The sequence below is a fragment of the Lynx canadensis genome, chromosome D1, assembly GCF_007474595.2.
Source record: "Lynx canadensis isolate LIC74 chromosome D1, mLynCan4.pri.v2, whole genome shotgun sequence".
NCBI classification, from domain to species: Eukaryota; Metazoa; Chordata; class Mammalia; order Carnivora; family Felidae; genus Lynx; species Lynx canadensis.
The window spans coordinates 65,169,665-65,189,535 of NC_044312.2; the positions used below are offsets into that span (position 1 = coordinate 65,169,665).

At 53.6% G+C, this 19,871-nt stretch overlaps 1 protein-coding gene across 1 annotated transcript in view; it reads right to left on the reverse strand.

The window, feature by feature from the left end:
- Positions 1 to 586: 586 nt before the first annotated feature.
- LMO1 (LIM domain only 1) overlaps positions 587 to 19,871 on the reverse strand; it is a 36,264-nt gene continuing 16,979 nt past the window's right edge. Inside the window, exons 2-4 of the mRNA XM_030333174.1 lie at positions 5,201 to 5,414; positions 2,196 to 2,321; positions 587 to 726 (exon numbers count right to left, since the gene is read on the reverse strand). Coding sequence (XP_030189034.1) covers positions 621 to 726; positions 2,196 to 2,321; positions 5,201 to 5,414 — 446 coding nt within the window. The 3' untranslated portion in view covers positions 587 to 620. The remainder of the gene's footprint in view (positions 727 to 2,195; positions 2,322 to 5,200; positions 5,415 to 19,871) is intronic.

Below are 19,871 nucleotides of genomic sequence, written 5' to 3' on the forward strand. Positions count from 1 at the left end.
GGGGTCCTGCTGTGGGGGAGGTCAGGGCTGGGTTCCTGGCTGGGGGTCTCAGTGGAGGGATGTAACACAGGAACCCAGGGAAGGGAGGGTTTCATCATGCCTCTCTGTATCTTGGGAGCCAGGGTATATGCTCTGCCGGGGGAGAGCCCACCCCTGGCTGTGGGATACTTGGAGTTGTCCCCTTCCCTCCACCTTCTACCCAGCAACAGCACATGCTGGAGCCCCATGCCCTGCTCCACACCCCTCTCTGGAGGGGTCAAAGGGAGGGGCCCTGTTCTGCTCCCAGGCAGACGGGAGGGACCCTAGGTCTGTGTCAGTCATGTGATCAACGCACAGTAACCTCCCCGGAAACATTCATAAGTTTAATCCACGCCAGTAATAAAATCGCATTACATTTCTCATAAAATAAATGTTCCCATTTATATACAGAAGACAGACTGTACAGGCCCAGCCTGGCCCCAGGAGGGGTCACACACAGACGGGCGGCGGAGGAAGGGCCGTCCCTCCCATCGAGGACGGAGGAGTTCTAATCGGCAGGAGAGTGGCTGGCCGGCCAGGCGGGTGGACAGACGGGCAGACAGGCAGACGGACAGACGGGCCTGGAGGCCAGGCGCCGGGCATTACTGAACCTGGGATTCAAAGGTGCCATTGAGCTGTCCCTCCTCATAGTCCATCTGACACAAGATCATGTTGTTCTTCAGGAAGAATTTGTCTCCCACACAAAATCTGGAAAATCCAAGCAGGAGAAAGAGGCCATGGAGGGGTCCCAGTGGATGGTGGAGGCTCCAGACAGGCCCCAGCCCAGCCCAGGAGGTGGACATGTGAGAACTGAGGTCCTGGAGAGATTGCTCCTTGAATTTTCCAGAAGGGATCCCCAAAAGTCTCATAGCAAACCTGGTCAATCACCCTGGGTCAGCCCAGTCCTTAGCCAGGCCCTGCAGTCTGGGGTGTAGGACAGACAGACAAGTCTGGGCCACAGTCAGGTCTCCGTGGAGGGGTGGGGTTGGTGGGAAGGTATAGGAATAGCCTACCCCAGTCCCAGAGAGGGAGAAAGAGAGAGAAGGACAAAGAGACAGAAAAAGACCAAGAAAGGAGAGAGGTAGAAGTAGGGAAGGAGGAAGGGGCAATATGGTTGATTTTTCCATCCCTCTGTTCCCTTCCCCAACTTAAGAGGATGACTCAGTGAAGGGTACTCTTGAACAGAATCTGTAGGTTTCCTGGAGGAGCATCCTTCCAGGAGGAGGTGGCTCTGTCCACCATCTTCCCTCCCACCTAAAGAAGGCCTTGCTTTGCTGCCCCCACCCTCTGGCCCTCCTCAAGTACTGGAGGATTTAGCCCTTCCCCAAAGATGTCCCCCAGGTGGCTAGGCCTTTAGTGGGACCCAGGGTCATAGGCCCAGTCCCAGCAGATTCTAATCCAACCACCAGGTGGCACTGCAACTTCACCGAGGCCTTGGTAACAGAGGGTCTGGCCAAGCCCCCAGCTATCCCCTCAGCGTTCCCTCTGGACCTCATCCTCTGGGAACACTTGTATTAGCTCCTTCCTGACATGGGCTCCAGAGGGTTCTGGCTCCTTAGGTCCCTGGGGCCTCCCACAGGGCTGGGACACTGTGTAGGGGCCAAACACCATAAAGGAGGCAGACTGGAACCAGAATCACAAGAGTGAGTAGCCATTCCCATAATGGATTTCACCTTCCGGGTCTGGGAACACCTTCTCACTGAAATGTACATGCATGCACATACATATGGCACATACACAAGGGCACAGGGCATGCATTCAGAACACTTGTACGTGCACATTCAATACGTGTGCATGTGCATACTCCATCATGCACACACCTGCTCACAGAGCACACACGCATACCTACCTTGTACAGGGACATTTACAAATACATACATGTCCATGGCACAGCGTGCACACACAGTAAGCTGACGCAAGACCCATTATATTCATACAGATCTGTGCCCTACAAATATGCACACACGGTGCTGGAGGACACACACTTGGCTCCAGGACTCAGGCACACACAAAACACACGCATGCACGTGCATGCTCAGGACAGCACGGACGTACCACCAGATGCACAGCAGGACCCACATTTGCATGTACATGCCCACAGCACTCCTGGTCTGTGCCAGCAGGCATCGGCTGGGGTCTGGTGAGAATGCGGGGTCTGCTACCCGTTCAGCACTCACCTCTGGTTGCAGAGCTGGCAGGCGAAGCAGTCGAGGTGATATACGTTGTCCCGGGCCCGCATCACCATCTCGAAGGCTGGGATCAGCTTGCTGCAGGCGGCGCAGTTTCCTGTGGTGCCAAAAAGCCTGCCAAGGGAAAGGTGCAGAGGGTGTAGGGGGCTGGGGGACAGGGGAGCTGCCTCTGCCCACGGCCCCGCTGGTCCCTACTCCTGTGGGCTTAGCAGGTGGGCCTAGGCAAGGGGGAAGGAGCACAGACAGCAGCATCTAGATTCTGCTAAGAGATCAGGCTTTGGAGAAATCGGCACAGCGATCCAGGGAGAGGAGCATAGGGGCTCCAGGGGTTGGATGACATCGCCCATCCCTGGGCTGGGCTGGCAAAGCCCTCTCCCCGGCTCCCACCAGGGTTCAGCTAGCACCCAGGGCCACTGGAAGAACACTGGGCTGGGCCCTGAGCGAGGACCCCAGATTCACACAAGCAGGAATTCAGAGGCAGTCTGCCTGCCCTCAGGCAAGTCATGAGTCTCCGAGCCTCACTTATTTCAACTGTAAAACAGGGACACTGAAATACATCCTTTGCAGGCTTGTTGTGAGAACTTTTATAAACTCTCGGTCATGGATCATTCAGTGAACACCTATAACAGTGTGTGTTTACTATGTGCCATGCACTGTTCTGAGGGCTTTACAAGATAAACTCATTTATTTTTTAAGAGAGAGAGCGCATGTAAGTGGGCGGAGGGGCAGAGGGAGAGAATCTTAAGCAAGCTTCACACCCAGCGTGCAGCCCTAGGTGGGTCTTGAACCCCAAGATCATGAACTGAGCTGAAATCAAGAGTAGGATGGACGCTTAATCAACTGAACCACTGCGGTGCTCCCCAAGATCAACTCACTTAATCGTGGCAACAACCCTGTGGGGTGGTCTTTTTCTGCTACCAACTCACTGGGTGATCTGCCTAAAGCCCTTTTTCCTTTTCCTGGATCTCAGTTTATCCTTCTTCAAAATGGGGATGCTGGGCTAGGTGATCCTGTTCCAAGTCTAAAATAGGACTGATTCCCAAAGAGAGTTCCCAGGACACCTGGAATGATGCCTCTTTCACGCAAGCGCCCCTCCTCTTAGCTGCTGGTTGCAGAGTGCAAGGGGTGGGGTGCACACTTTCTCCCCAGTGCAGGCCAATCTTTGGCAGGGTGTTCCAATTGCCTGAGCCAGCCAGGCTCTTCCTTGCTCCTTTTCTGTACACTGGCTGAGCAAGCCCTGAGTGAGGCAAGGGGGCTGAGAGGCAGGCAGGAGACCCTCTAATCCCTGATTTGTCCAGCTCAAGCTCAGGCGCCTGCGGATGAGCTTGGCTCCATTATTCATCAGCCTGAGCTGCCTGGTGGCTCAGATTAAGGCAGACAAAGGCTGGGCCACAACATCTGCCTGCCAAGGCGGGGGCTTCACTGCCCCCAGTCCATCGAGCAGTGGCTGCAGAGGTGGCAGGCTCTGGACAGTCATTATCTGGGGCTGAGCAGCCCCAGGAAGTCTGCCCCCATCCCAGCCCACTGACCTACCTGGCCCCAAAGTCATTCCTTGGCCTCTGTCAGAGCCCAGAAAAAAACACTTTCAGGCTCCAGTAGCTGGCAGAGCACAGAATGCTTCTGGGTGCTTTGGCTCTGTTGACAAACCCATCCTTCACTGCGGTCCCCTCTCTCTAGGCCCTCTGTACTCATCAGTTGGTGTGACACCTCTCCTCCACCTGGGAGGTTCAGCCCCCCAAGGATGCCTGAAACCTTCAGACTTGGAGGCCCCTTCCAGGTCATCAAGGGGGAAGTCCCCAGAAAGAACTTTTCTTAACTCCTCCTTCTGGCCTCAGCCCTTTCCTCTAGCCCAGTGAGGAGCACTGGGTCACTGATCTTGGATTACTGCTATACCTTAAAAACTAATGAAGGCAGGGGCCCCTGGGTGGCTCAGTCGGTTGAGCATCCAACTTTGGCTCAGGTCATGATCTTGCAGCTTGTGAGTTGGAGCCCTGCGTCAGGCTCTGTGCTGACAGCTCAGAGCCTGGAGCCTGCTTTGGATTCTGTGTCTCTCTCACTCTCTACCCCTCTCCCGCTCATGCTCTTTTTCTGTCTCAAAACTAAATAAACATTTTAAAAAATTAAAAAAAAAAAAAAAACTTCTGAAGGCAGAAGAAAGAGAAGGTGCAGGCAGGTAAACCTTAGGCTCTTCCCCAAAGTAGGAGAGACTCTGTTGATAACCCTGCCCCCCACCCCCACACGGCCCAGACATGAACAGAGGGAGCCCCACAAAGCCCTTGCCCTGACCTATTAATTAATGCAATGGGCCTTCCTTCCTCACAAGGCCCAGCCACTACCCAGCAGCCTGTGTAGGAGCCAAATGTAGATGCTGGGTCTCAGCCAAGGCCCCCACTTTGTGGCCTCGTTCCAACCTTGCTGATGTCATAAATGGCCTAAGGGAGGGTTAATTGGGGGAGACAGCCCCAGGGAATAGGATCCAGGTTGTGGGGGAGGGTGGGTTAGAACTCCAGGGAATGTGAGCTGAAGCTTTAGTCTTCATACTATTCTAGGAGGGGCAAACCAAGGCTTGGAGAAAGTTAAAAGCCAGAAGGTTCATAGTTCAAACCCAGGACCCAGGGGACTTAGAGCTTCCCTACTTGCTCCAGGAAGCCCTCTGAGGTGTCCCTTCCCAGATTCCAGGGACAGGGTGGGTCAGAAGCACCTGGCAAAGACAGGGGCCAAACCAGACTGGTGCCCTAGGGAAACTTATCTCCAGTGCCCAATGGTTGCAAAGGCTTGCCCACGACCTGTGCTGGGCATGGAGGCCAGGGAGTTAATGCGTGGCTCTGTCTTCAGGGCTCCGCGAGCATCCAGCGGAGCAGGGCTGGGCCAGGACTGTCTGGGACGAGTGCACACAGACAGGGCCTAGGTCAGAAGGTAGGGGCAGAGCCCTGCTGGGTCCTGGGGGATGGGAGCTTTCTGAGCAGAGCAGCCAGGGCTGGCAGGAGGCCCACCTCAGATAGTCGCGTCGGCACAGGATGAGGTTGGCCTTGGTGTAGAGGGTGGAGCCCACCTCGCCCAGGCGGCAGTCACAGCAGGCACACTTGAGACAGTCCTCGTGCCAGTACTTGTCCAGTGCCTTCAGCAGGTAGCGGTCCTTGATCTTGCGGTTGCAGCCCGCACAGCCCTTCTGCTTCCCTTTGGGCTGGACGGAGAGCATCGGCACGCCTGTGGATGGACAGATGACAGACAGATGGACATAGGAAGGACCCTGTGGCTCCAGGCCCCGGGAGCCATCCCTCTGGGAATAGGGGCCCACTGCTCCTCCTGGGGGTTCCCAGGCATCCTCACTTTCTCCCCAGCAGCCTCCTCCCCTGGCGCCGGGTCCTGTCCTTCCAGCTGTACAGCACAGTCTATTCCCTGCCCTGAGAAGATCCCTCCAGAAGCTGCAGCGGCAGCTGGGAGCCCCGCATCTGCTGTGCTGCAGGGCACACACATAGCCCCAAGGCCCAGCCCCCCTGAGCTGTGTCTCCCGTCCATCCTGCCACTGCCTCCTGTGTGGTCTGCTCCATAGGAGGCCTGAAACCCTCCTCACGCAGCCACCATCTGACTGGCTCTTTCAGTGGCCCGAAGAACTGAATCTCATAATGGGCTTGGGTCCGCTAGAACAGATCTCTCACAGATCTTTTTGCGACCTCAAGACTTCCTCACATTGTTTGTGCCTTTGACCATTTTAACCTAAAATGTCAGGCGACAGCCTCTTGGTTTATCCATGTAGACCTGTGACAGTATCAGGAACAAAGTGGGGTGCCCCATGACACTCCCAGTGGGGTGCAGGAGCTCTGGGTCATCCGGCAGATGCCTGCAGCTGGGCCTGGCCTAGTTGGGGCTCTCCTTATGAAAACTTCTGGCTAGATTCAAACTTTTTTACCTGCCCTGGCTTGAGGGAGGGGAGGTTCAGAGTCTCTCAATCCTTCCTCCTCCCACCAGGATAAGAATCTCTGAGCCAAGGTAGGGAGGGTGACAGGCCAGGGGGAGGCGGGGGGGGGGGGGGTGGTGGGGGTGGTTGGAGGGAAGCTCCCAGGGCCCATGGGTGCTTCTCAACATACAAGAAAAAACACAAGGGCAGGAATTTCAGCACGGAGCTTCCTGGAAGGAGAGGCAGACCTCCCAGTAGGCAAGTGTATGCACTCATGCACATCACACGTACACAGGCATAGCATGCAGGCATGTGCACAGAGGCACAGCCTCCTACCCTCTGGCCTTGGGGCCACAAGGAGTGACCACAGGGAGAAAAAGTTGAGGAGGAGGTGGGGACCGATGTTGTCCTGAGTCTGGACATGTGTGTAGAGCCCTGAGGCTTGAATGTGGTGAAGATTATGCTCCGAGGGACGTGCAGGGAGTCTCAGAGCCAGGCCCAGGCTGGGGGCAGGTGGGAATGCCTGTAAGAGTTGCCTGAGAGCCCCTCATGAAGGCAGTGGGGGTGGGGGGTGCCTTCCCTGACATGAGCTCAGGTGGAGGAGTCCACTCTGGAGGGGAACAGCCCACCCCTTCCTGCCTCCTTGGCTCCCCACCAAGCCTCTGGAGTCTACCCCTCTCCTGGCCCCATCCTCTCCAAGCGACCCCAGCACTCTCCAGGGCTCTGGGCTCAGCTCCCACCTCCTGGCATCCCTCCTACCCCACCCCCGGCCCACTGCCCCCTTTCTCTTCCCCCTTCCTGGCACGTGACCCTTCCTCCGACTTCAGAGGAGGACCAGCCTCCAAAGGGCCCCAGTCTCAAAACCCACAGATGTCAGGTCAGAAGGACCCTCAGAATTCTTCCAGGCAAATGTTCTGAGAAATGATGGAGAAACCAAGGCACAGAAGGTCTGAAGGTAAAATCTAGTGTAAGCCACTAATCAATCTGGCCCTGGGGGGTCCTCCCTGCCTCCTGTGTCTCTCTTGGGGAGGGGACCCGCCAGAAGCAGCAGGACAGGTGAGGGCAGGGGAGAGGCAGCTCAGGCTGCCTTCCTCCTTCCTCCTTCCTGCAGTCCCCGCAGGGCCTGGCTGTTAGCTGGGAAGCTTGCTGACTAATTTCCTTAATGCAGCTCTAAAGGTTAATTGGTCTGAGAGAGTGATGAGGCCCAGGATGACTACGTCCTCAGGCCTGCCTGTGTCTCCTCTGGCCGGGTCCAGCCTGGTCACAGAGCTCTGAGGAGGCCGTGGAAGCCAGCTGGGGAGCAGGCATCCCCGAGAGCTAAGGGGGCTCTGAAGTGTTTTTTCCAAGGTCTGGCCTACAGGGAGGAATCAGGTGTGGGCAAATGGGGGAGGGGTCAGGACAGCTGGAGGTGAGGAGGTGTGTGGGTCCCAGGGTGGGGCTATTGTCCCCGGAGCCTGTGGAAGCAGCAGCCAGCCAGCACAGCTGTACCTGTACACGCACACCAACTTGGAAATCTCAGGCCAGGCCCCTAGGATAGCTCCACTAAGGCTGGCTTGCCCCTTGCTCACCTGGACTGGCAGCAGGCCCGAGCCCCCCAGGGCTCTACGCTTGTGCTCTCAGTAGCAGGGGGTGTGTGAGTAACTGGAAAAGCCACACTCAGGGGATCCACCTGATCCACTAGGTTATACCCCCAAATAAGGAAGGACTCCAGCACTGAAAGTGTCTGTCCTGCTCTATCCTCCCTCTGGCATGGCTTCTGGACAGGCTGGCCTTCCAAGCTCAGGCCCCAGCACGCCTAGCAGGCCCCAGAGCCTGCAGGGCTGTGAGCTGCAGCGCGAGTGGGACCCTGAACCTACAGGACCCTGAACCTACAGGACCCAGGGAGGCCATGAGGCGTGAAGTCACAAGCTGCCCCCAGGTCCCTTGTCCCCTGCCTGTGGTTGGGCTGGGCCTGGCACTCAGCAGTGCTCTGCGAGGCCTGGGAACCCTGCTCTAGGGTACTGAACTCTGCTTCCTGGGCCCTGGAGAACTCTTAAGAAGTCAAACAGATTTGGGGTGCCTGGATGGCTCAGTTGGTTAATCATCTGCCTTCAGCTCAGGTCATGATCTCACGGTTAGCGAGTCTGAGCTCTGTGTTGGGCTCTCTGCTGTCCGCACAGGGCCTGCTTCAGATCCTCTGTCCCCCACTTTCTCTGCCTCTCCTCTTGCCCACACGCGCGCGTGCGCACACACACACACACACACACACTCTCTCTCTCTCTCTCTCTCCCCCTCTGTCTCTCAAAAATAAAAATAAATAAAAACTTTAAAAAAATTAAAACAAAAAAAGAAACCATACGGCTTCTGCCAGTTTCTGACACCCACTGAGACACAGAACTGCAGGGCCAGCCTGCCTAAGGAGGTCCCAGGGCACAGGGACCTTGAGCCTTCTCTGCCTAGGAAGGCTGAAGTCCTGGGAGAAGTCTGACTCACCCCTTCCTTCTTTAGGGAGCATCCACACTGTTTGCTCTCACTGAGTTAGTTCAGGAGACTTGAAAACACTCCTGGAAAGGCAAGGAGGTTTAAAGGGGGCATCTCTGGTCTCCTGCTCCCTAAATGAAGTGAAATGCTCCCCAGAGGGTCAGGGCTCTCCCTCCCTGCCCTGCCTCCCCAGCCCCCACCCAGCCTGCCAGTCAGCCCCGCAGACACCTCTTCCCTCCCTCCCCTGCCTGGCTCTGGGAGCTGAGCCTCGGGCCATGCACTTTCCATTAAGGAGATAGCATCCCTTTGCTGAAGTCCATTTGGGATCCATTTTAGTGTTATCTAAAAATCAAATCTACATGGTAATCCTTTTAATGTACTCCTGACTTTAGGAAAAAAACAGCTTTGCGCTCCTTCAGGAAAGGTTTTAAAGCATTACCCAGTAATTACTACTCACCCATGAAAACACTGATATTTTACAATGGATGATGTTGAGCCTGCCTGCACGCGCGCGCGGGCACAAGCTCAGACATACGCGGGGACCCAGCCAAAGAAACCAGTTCACATAGCCTATTTGCTCCTCCTCAATCTCAGGGTGTTGGGGGATGACATCTGAGGGGAGATCGGCCAAACCCCTATCCGCCTCTACACCAGGCAGGCTGATAGTGGAAGGAGGCAGCCTCCCAGTCTGACTCATCCGGCTGCCAGACACTTACCCTTAGCTCTTTAATCTGAGGACAAGCCAGACAGTCCCAGTGACCAGAAGGGACTGCCAGAGGTCATTTGGCTCTTTCCACACCCACCCGCCAGCCAGGAGAGAAGCCCTCCTCTTCACAGGGACCCCCCAAGTGGTCTGCTAGGTCAGACCCAAGTCCTAGGCAATCCCCGCCCACCCACCCCAGGCCACGCTGCCCCTCACCTTCGGCATGCGGACCTCTCCAAACTGCCAAGCCCGCTGCTCCCAGTCCCACTGATGCCTCCAGCGTGGACAGCAGGCTGAGCTCCTCCAAAGCCAGTCCTCTGTCCTGGAATGCCCACCCCATCCAGCCCTGGGTCACTCTGAGCTATGCCTTGGGCCCCTGCAGCCACCACTGGCAGCTCCACCTGGCATGTGAGGCTCCCTCCCACATCCAGCACATCCTGCTTGGCCCTCTGGATCTGCTCCCTGCGGAATCCTGGAATAGCATCCCTCTCCATCCTGCAAATGGACCTTGTTTGCTTCTGTCCCAGGACCTTCCCTCCATCGCTGCTCCCAGAAGAAAGGCCTGGTCCTGCCCATCCCACCCTTGACCAAAACTCAGAGTCAGCACTGGGGCTGAGGCTCAGGGCACTGAGCTTGAACTCTGAGAGCCTACTTTCCAGCCTGAGAACTGTTCCAAGTAGCTGGAGGTTCTGGAGCAAATCCCTCATCTTTCTGACTTGCTGTTGTGAAATGGGAGCCAATAAAGGTCTCTTTCCACACAGATGACGGTGAGGACAGAATAGGTCATACATATGAAGCCACAGGAGAGTCTGGCATCCAGCGGGGGACACACCAGAACTGGATAGTATTACTAATATGCATCTCAGGATGCCCTCCCCCTGTTCTGACACTTGTTTCCTTTCTCCTTTAACTTTTTATCTTGATGTAATTTCAAACCTTCAGAGAAGTTGCAAAATAGAAAGAATTCCTGTATACCTTTTGTGTAGATTCCCTAAATATGGGCATTTTATCATGTTTGTTTTATCCTTCCCTACAGACCTCCCTATAATATCTATAATATTCTTTCCGACTCATTTGAGAGTTGGCTTCGGACATGAAGCCTTATAATCCTCAATACTTTGATGTGTGTTTCCTAAAAGCAAGGACATTCTCATACATTACGATTAACAAAACCAGGAAATGATCATTGATGTATCGCTTCTATTACCAACAGACCTCACTCAGATTTTACCCGTTTCCCCAGTAATATATTTTACGGCAAAATAAATTCTGGAGCATGCATTGTATTTACTTGTCCAGTTTAGTCCACTTAAATCTGAAAGACTTCCTAAGCCTTTCTTTGTGTTTCAAGATACTAGCATTTTTGAAGAACACAGGCCAGTTATTTTATAGAGCATCCTTCAATTTGGGTTTGTCTGATGCCTTTGTGTGACTTTAATTCCTCTGTGCCTCAGTTTTCTTTCTTGTAAAATGAACATGAAAATAGTACCTATTCCATAGAGTTTCCAGGAGGAATAAGGGAGTTGGAGCCTGGGTGGCTCGGTCAGTTAAGGAATAAGGGAGAAAATCTATGTGAAGCTGAGGACTAACTGGACCCGGCAGTCAAAAGTTAGCTCTGATCAGTGTCACCCCATTTGGCACACGGGAAGGGGTGACCTTACAGCTCCATCTCAGGTCCCTCAGATAGCGAAGATCACTCACTTTGAGGCAAATAAACGGATTTGAATGTGCCACCATGGTTAAGATCACACAGGCGCTGGCTAGAGTCCAGCGATACCCAAAGGACAGTCCAGTGGTCACTGCAGAGGTGTGCAGAAGGAAGCAGCCCCGTCTGTCCAACAGGCTACTTCGGTGACCCATCAAGTTGGAGGGGACTGCTGTGGCAGCTCAGGGCGGGCTCCTCTGGGGCCATGGGTGTGGCCTCAGCATTGCTCATAACCTCTGCATGTGTCTCAGTAGTGCTTCTGAATCTGTGTCCACACAGAACACCACAGCGACCCAGTGCAGTTCCGGGGCTTCTCTTCCTCACCATGGGCCCCCCTTCTCCTCCTCTGGGAAGGAAGCTGGGCTTTCCCGGGGCCAAGGGCAACTTGCAGGGAGGTAACGCCTGATGCTGCTGGCAGCGCTCGGCTTCTAAGCGCTTGGCTCACAACCGCCTTATGAGATGGATACCATTATTATTCCCACTTTAACAGCGGGAAAACCGAGGCCCGAGAAAGGTTCCAGCTTGCCCCTGTTAGTATGGGACACACCTGGGATTTGAATCCTGGCAGTCTGTCTTCTGGGCCCAAGTACTGGATTCATCTGCCCTGCTGCCAGGCCATGCACTGCTAAGCTCTGAGGAGCTGGCAGACCCAGGAGGGAGGCGTTACAGAGAGGGTGCACAGATGCAGGACACGGCTACCAATGTGCACAACGGCACACGAGTACTTGTGCCTGACACATAATCACATACGTGTACACCGGGGCTGCAAGAGGCAGAACTGGGTCTACTGACTCTCTCCACAAGTTTTATTCCAGAAGCCAGCAGTGTTAGCATACAGCAGCTACTCAGGAAGTTTTATGAAAACACACATCACACATCTGAGCACACGCATGATGGGTGTGCACATGTAAATATACACATCCATGCACAAGCAGTCACGTGCGCATTTACTGCCTTTTAAAAAACATTTCCAAAAAATGGGTCATAGCTCAAAATCAAGCTCTGACATAAGCAAAACCCATGAGTAAGGGGCCTGGTGCTCTGTTCTCAACTCCATCTTCCCAAGGAAATGGAAGAGTGAGAGCCCCCTGGGTTTCGCCCACAGGGACCCACGGAAGTGGTGGTGAACATCCAGAAAGTCAGTCCCACACTTCTTACACCCACTCCAGCTGCTGGGGGGAGGGGTCTGCAGTCTCTGGGGATCTGGGTCCCTGCCACCTGCAAGGTGCTTGTGCCCACGTGGGCCCGCACCTGGGCCTGGAACTACAGAGTTGGGTTCCACACAGGGCCAGCCAGCGGCCCCTCCGTGGCACCAACCCTGTTTAATGAGGAAATTTGAAAGTGTAATCTAATTCTGCAGAATCTCTTTAAATCTCGTTTTCTCAGAAGTAACTTCATTTCGCACGGACACATCCAGCCTTGTGAGAAGGCCTCCATTTCACACCAGTTTTATCTCCACAATTTCTCGTCTCACTGCACTTCTATCCCAGGGCCTTGCCATGCGGCAGGCGAGGCCTGAACTAATAGCATTTCCTACTCATTTGGAATCAAAAGCCAACGAGAACAACTGTTGAAACGCGTGGCTACAGCACCTAGAGCACGTTCATTACCACCCCTCTGCGCACCCCTTCGCAGGTGGCGCACTCACCGTGCGAGATGAGAGAGAGAAGCCGGGCTCCCGTGGCCTCCACCTCCCCACTGGGCCAGGGGAGGGAGGCTGGCGGCGGTGGCCAGCTCACCAGAGGACCGGCCCCTTTCACTCTGGCACTGCCCCTCAAGGGGGTCTGGGAGAAGAGGGGCTGTGTAGACGCGAAGACTGTGGGCCCTGCAGACAGACGGCCTCAGCTTGAATTCTGGCTCCAACACCGCCCAGCTCTGCCTCGATTTACCTACCTGCTAAATGAGGACTGCCCAGTTTAAAGAATTATTCCGAGGATTAAATGAGATAATGGACATGATTTATAAAAGGATTTGATGCAGTAGCTTAAGAAAATCAGCTATGAAAAATTACGTCTTATGATCCAACAATTCTCTTCCTAGGTATACACCCAACAGAAATGGCAGCTTATGTCCACCAGAGGGGACGTACAAGGATTTCCAGAGCAGTTTTCTTCGTAACAGCCCACAGATGAAAACAACACAAATGGCCATGGACAGTAAAACGGATGATCCACTATTGTGCAGTCATGCAATGGAATAATACGCAGCCACGAAAAAGACTAATACACATAACACTGATACACATAACAACTGATCACTGATCACATACACTGATACACATAACAACAAGGGTGAATCAGACAGCAGAATGTTGAATGAAAGAAGCCAGAGGCAAAGGTACACACTGTATAATTCTATTTGTACGTAACACCCAAACAGGCAGAACTGATCTGTGGTGAGAAATGTCCGAATGATGGTGTGTATTACCGTGAGGCAGAAGGCGTGAGGAAGCATGGTGAGAAGCTGCAAGTGTCCTAGGTTTTGATCTGGGTGGTGTTTAGAGGGGCACACATAGATGTAAAAACTCATTGCACTGAACATTGGAGACTTCTGCATTTTACTGCATAGATGTTATACCTCCATTAAAAAAAAAATAAACTAAAATGGAGACCTCTCAGTCAGGACTTTGGACACCTCTTCATCAACTGCCCCCTCCCATTTCCTCAGCACTCACTCCACCTGTTATCTCAGTGAATCCTCATATTAACTCTGAGGTACTAAATGATTACACCCACTCAACGGATGAGGAAGCAGAGGCTTAGGAAGGTTCAAGTTCTTACCCAAGGTCACATAGCTAGAAGGCTGCAGGGCAGGGACTGAAGTCCCCACCGGCCTGACTCCAGAGTTCAGATTCTCATCCAGCCCATGCCCCATGGCTTCTCTGCGCAGCCTGGTTGAGGAAAGCTCACTGGGGTAGCATCTGGGTTCTCCCTTGCAGCCTAGATGCCAGAATGATGCCAGGAGGCATGCTTACAGCAGGGCCTAGGTTAAGAAGAACAGGAGAAATGATGGCCCAGACAGGGCACAGTCTCCATGCTCTTGTGTGTCATAGACCATTTCTGCTCACCTGGTGGCCCTGCAGAAGCTACAGCTGCTGTGGAACCTTGAAAGAGCTTCTAGGCAGGGCCAGAAAGGGGACATGGACCAGAAACTAAGGATGAAAAAGGGAGCAGGAGAACCGTGTAGAGGCAGACCTAAGATGTTTGCGTTGTAGTCTTGAGAGAGACATAGAAGCCTTGAGATGGCACATGACCTCAGGGGGTTGAGCCAAGCTGTGAGGGGCAGGCTGGGGGCTCTAGCCCAGAGCCTAATTGCTGGGCTGAGCCTCAATCACAGCCAGGGGCTTGTGTGTGAATGAGGGAAGGGGGGGGGGAGGGAGGGAGGGAGTCCTAGAAGAGGGGCCAGACTCAGGATAAGAAATTAAAAGGAGGTCCAGGCACCTGGGTGGCTCAGTCGGTTACGCATCCGACTCTTGGTTTCAGCTCAGGTCATGATCTCACAGTTCATGAGTTTGAGCCCCACATCCAACTCCGTGCTTCCAGCAGAGCCTGCTTGGGATTCTCTCTCTCTTTTCTCTCTGCCCCTCTCCCTGCTCACATGCTCTCTCTCAAAATAAATATACATTTAAAAAAAAGAGTTCATAATAAAAAAAAGAGAAGAGAAGAGAAGAGAAGGAAAGGAAAGAAAAGAAAAGAGAATGGAGGTCCAGCATTTCTTGCCTTCTCTAAAGTGTTAAGTCCCTCCAGGTTTCCACAGTCCACCACCGCAGGAAGGCAGAAGGAAAGCACTGCCCAGTGCTGTCCCCATATACCTGCAGCCAGTACAGTCACGTTCAACTGCATGATAATAATATCCTTTATTCAATGCCTACTATGTGCCAAGTGCTTTACATGCATTAACTGTCCTCCTCATGATGATCCCTGAGGTCAGAGAAATCACACAACCTGCCTAAGGGTAAGCTTCAGACCCAGGCTGCTGGCCTCATCTCTTCCTGTTCTACGTCCTGGCCAGAGGCAGTATGGAATCATCTTTTTCCTAAGCAATGGGGAAAGCAAACTTCTGCTCGGGCCCAATCTGATGCCTGCCAAAAGAAGAAAGCTCTAAAGATCCCTTGCAGGGGAAGGACGAGCCTCTGGTCCCCAGTGCCTCCCAGAGGAGCCATTTCCTGTGAAGGTGTAGGAAGCAGCAGGCATCTTTGCAGTGTGTTTTTGGTGGATCAAACCTCCTTAGAATGGTGTGTCCTAAAGCCTGAACCCGCAAATGACGTTCGAGTGTTTGGAGATGAAGGGGCTGAGGAGTTTCCACACACATCTCATGGGCCCTCATGGTTGAGAGAAGCCAGACCCAGCCCAGCCTGGTGTCTGGCAATGGCTTTAGGGGACCCAGCGTAGACCTTGCAGGGGCCTGGATGATGCACTGAGAGACACTGGAGCAGGTGCAAATGGAATCTGCTCTCCAGAGACACATAATTTTCTGCCGTTCTTCAGTGAAGGGGACTTAGAAACATCAGAAGCTGCATGTGCTCTTTGGAGTCTGTCATGGGCAATGATGCTTCAGTTAATTGCATAGCTATCCGCAGAACAAGTGTAGGCATTCTCTTCCAGTTCTCGGTTTCCATGAAGTTTCACACATATCTCAAAAGCAATAGGTCGAAAACAGGACTCTGGACGTCCTCCCCAAAACCTGGTCCCTGTACCCTTGTCCCAGGCTTCCCCTCACCACACTAACACCATTATCCACCCAGATGCTCAGGCCAGAGACTGGGAGCCGCCCTCAGACCCTCCATCATCCTCACTCTCTCCCACCGCTGATTCCCACTTCCCATCCTGCCTCTTCTTCCCATTTCCAGAGCCACCACCATCTTTCACATCCCATCAGCAGAGCTCCTGACCAGCCTCCCATGTCTACTATCTACATTCCACTCTTCACATAACAGCTATAGAAATCTTTCAAAACAAAGTAGGTCAGGTCACTGCTCAGCTTGAAACCCTTCCATAACTTCCAGTGGGTTGAGAATAACATCCACCCTCTTCAACAAGCCTATGTTATCCTCATGTGGTCTGGCTCCTGCCTCCCCCTCCAATACTGTGCACCAGCCACATTCCTTCCAGATCTCCCTCCTGCCTCAGGGCCTTTGCACATGCTGTGTCTCCTTCCCAGAATACCCTTCTCTGCCTCTTCGTGTGGCTGGCTCCTTCCCATCCTTAGGCTTCAGCTTAAATGTCACCTCGTCAGAGAGGCTTTCCTTGACTACCTTATTTCCTTATTTACATGACTCCCTTGTCATTTCCTTCTGAGTTTTTAATCACAACTTGTAATTGCTTTACTTTTTTGTGATTGTACTAAAGACAAATGATTGGCCTCGCTCATAAGAACGAAAGCCCCATGAAGGCCTATTTTTTTAGTCCTGCCTTGTTCACCATTGTGTCTCCAGCACTGAGCCTCATAGCACTTTTTAACCATCAGTTCAGTTAATGAATAAAAAGACTAAGCAGAATCTATCCAGATATTACTGGTAAGAGTCTTCAGGCCAGAGGGGGCTAAATGCAGACAGGCAGGCTACCCAGAGATGGGAGCCTTCCCACCAGGCTTGTTGCTGCCCCATGCCACACACTGCTAGGCACCTATACCTATGTGGCCTAAGACAGCAGATCTGTGGCAGTGCCTAGGTCCTGCCATCCTCAATCTGGAATTTTGAGAGGCCTACCCAGGGCTCCAACTGCAAAATGACAGCTCTTTTGCAAATATAAACCCTCTACCCTTTAGATTAAGGGGCATCAATCCTCTTCTCCAACCCCTCAGACCTGTGAGGAATGAAGTCCCCCTTTGAATGTCCCCTTGCACACAAATGCTCCATCCCAACCCTCAGAGAGTGGAGGTAGAGCCCCAAAGTTCAGTCATCTGTGAAATCTCATCAGCTCTATCTTTCCCTTTGTGCCTGTGGCCTGGGCACCCTTCCCTGCCTGGCACAGACCTAGCCTCCCCTACTCCCCACCTGAGGGTCCTCTTGGCTATGATATGACCACTCCTACCTCCCAGCCAAGTCTGAGCCTCTTGAGGACAGTGGGAGGAAAAAGCCCCCAAAGGTTACTACAGAAGAAACCTAGGCCCAAGCCTTTCTCTAACTGTAGCCTCTGCCAAGCCCCCTCCCATCCAGGGCTGCTGGAGCAAGCCCCCAGGTCCTTTGACAGAATGCTGCTTGGAGCTGTACAGCTATGGGAAATCAGCAGGGAAGCGTCTGGAAGCTGTGTTCCCCAGACAGCAACTCAGCTGCTCCCTGGGCACCCGCAAAGCCCACGTCACCCATCTAATGAAACAGGGCTCCCAAGGGGCCTGCAATCTCTGCAGAGGAGGAGGAGAGCACGGACTCTCAGACGAGTCTCAATTTCACAGCATCAGGGACGTGAGCACCAACGCGCTGAACCAGAAAACGAGAGTCTGGCAGGAGCTGCAGACACACCGTGAGCGCCAGGGGATCAGAGATTAGGGCCCTTCAAAATCAATTTTGAATTCAAACTTTTAAATGTGTTCTCCAGACATAAGGAGGGGACCCTCCAGGCAAGCTCAGCCTAGCCAGATGCTGGGTTCTGCTTCCTTCTCGAAGCATCCAGAACCTATCTGCTAGCCACTGGGCTGGATGAGGGAAAGGAGGACAAGGGGACTAGGAGGGAGACTCCAGTGCCCCGTACCCAGGAGCCACAGGGACAGGAGCCCCTTCGGCTCTTGCTGACACAGCATGACCTCTGGGGTGCCTGTCTGGGGTCCTTCCTGGAGCTCCCTGGTGAGGCCTTGAGGCCTGCTCCACCCTCCTCTATAGACTTGGATGAGAGAAGCTGAAGGCAAGGTCTTGCAAGGCAAGGCCAGATCCCTATTCACCTCCCAACCTGGTTGAGGAGGCTCACAGGGCACCAGTGGATGAAGCCATTTAGAATAAGAGCTTTGGAGTCAGACGGGCAGGGTTTGTATCTTAGACCAGCCACGGTCTCCCAGAGAGATCTTGGTTCAGGAGTGAATTTCCCTCCCAGAAACCTGGTGGGAGAAAGCTTGCTGTGAGGGTGAGTGTCTTGGAGGGCAGGCCCTGTGAAGTCAGAGTGGTCCGAAGTCCCCCCAGTACAAAGGACAAGAAAGTATCCTGTGTGTGAGTCAGCAGGACAGGCTGGCTGCCGGGAGAGCTGGTGTGGCTGCCACAGGCTGCATCATCCAAGGCATGGTGGCTGCAGCCAAAGAGCTGACAATCATGCTGTCTGTCACCTGACAGACCGTGTGTGGAGTATTGAGTACAGTTCTGGGCCTGGCATGGTGAGGTGGACAGGGACACACAGGAAATTGGGACTCCTCAGGAAGCTGAGTGGGACCGCCTGCTCAGCCAAACCCCAGAAAAGGCCCCAGGGCTAGGAGCGGGAAGGCCGTGGGAAGCTCAGGAGGGCAGACGATGCTCCTGGCAGCCTCAGCTATGGTCCCCACCCTCCTGCCTGGGTCCCGGCTCAGCCACATTTGTTCCTCCGAGCATAGGATCAACCCACTACTGATGCCTTCCCCCCATCTCTGTGGGGAAGCGGGTCCGTGACGAGACTCTGGCCCCAGCGACCTCACAACCCCCGTTCCCCAGTTCTCCAATTCTCAGACCACTGCTGCTTTAAGCCACACTCCTGAGACACAAACACGAGTGACTGTGAACGACTCTTCAGCTGAGAGGTGGCAGAAAGGGTGGCCGAAGACTTGGGCCTGCGGAGACCTCACAGGGAGCCCCTTTTGGAATGAGGAGCAAAGGGAAAGGGCTGGGGCTACTGGACCACATATGGGAGGGGAGGCAAGGGCCCCCCCCCCCTCCCCCAGCTTGGGAGTGGGCTGTCAGCTCTGCAAGGAAATTACAACATGGGCCTGGGTAATGCTCCTTTTAGTTACAGCATAAACTGCGGCAATAAAGCGTACCTGGGGAATGTTTAGAGAAAGCACTAATGATTTCTTCCCCAGTGGTTAATAAATTCACTTCCAGATCAATTTGTTCGCGATAGAGCCCGGCGAGCGGAACCCGCGCGGCGGGCACAGCCGAGTGTGTCTTTTTCAGTATAAATGATTTATTACGATGATTAGCGGCACATAAACAATTTAAAATACAACGCTAATTAGTTTGGGGAAGAAAGGAGGGGAAAAGCCACCCTGCCTCTCTCCCCATTATGTTCTACTTCCCTAAGTGTGTACTTTTTAATTAAATCCAAATGTCACAATAAATTTAAAGTGTTTTATTACCACTCGGGGTAAGTAAGGCAGTCATGCAAGCCCCCTCTCAGGCATCTACAGGCCAGGCTGGGGGGAGGATTGGGGGCACCAGCGGGGTCTGTCCACAAACTCTCCTCGAGATGGGAGATCTTTCAGGAGACCTCGGAAGCCCCTCCTGGTTTCTGGCAGCCCCAGGCTGGAAAGCGCTGGGACCGCCCACCTCCCACCTTCCCAGCCAGCCCAAGTGATGTCTCCTCCTTAACATTGGTCCCGACTGGCATGGCCTCCTCTCAATGGGCCCACAATACCCCATGCCCTCTCCAAGTTCTCCTCACGTGCTAGGTGTATAGGTGACACTTTTTGTTTCCCTGGCTTCATGCTTGCCGCTTCACATCCAACATCTTACCACGTTCTCCAGTGCTATGAGTAGCAATTATTGTTTCAGTTTTATGGATGGGAAACTGGGGCTCACGGAGGTGGAGCAACTTATCCAAAGACACACAGCTAAAAAGTGGACTTTTTGCAGAATCCTTATTCCTATAGCACCATTCTACCTCAGAGCCCATACCCAGCCATGTCTGGGCCCTGATTTCCCAGTGCCCAGGACGGGGCCGACGACATGATGGCGGCTCAGACAGGCCCCTCCAGAGTATAGAGCCCTGCCCTACCCAGAGACAC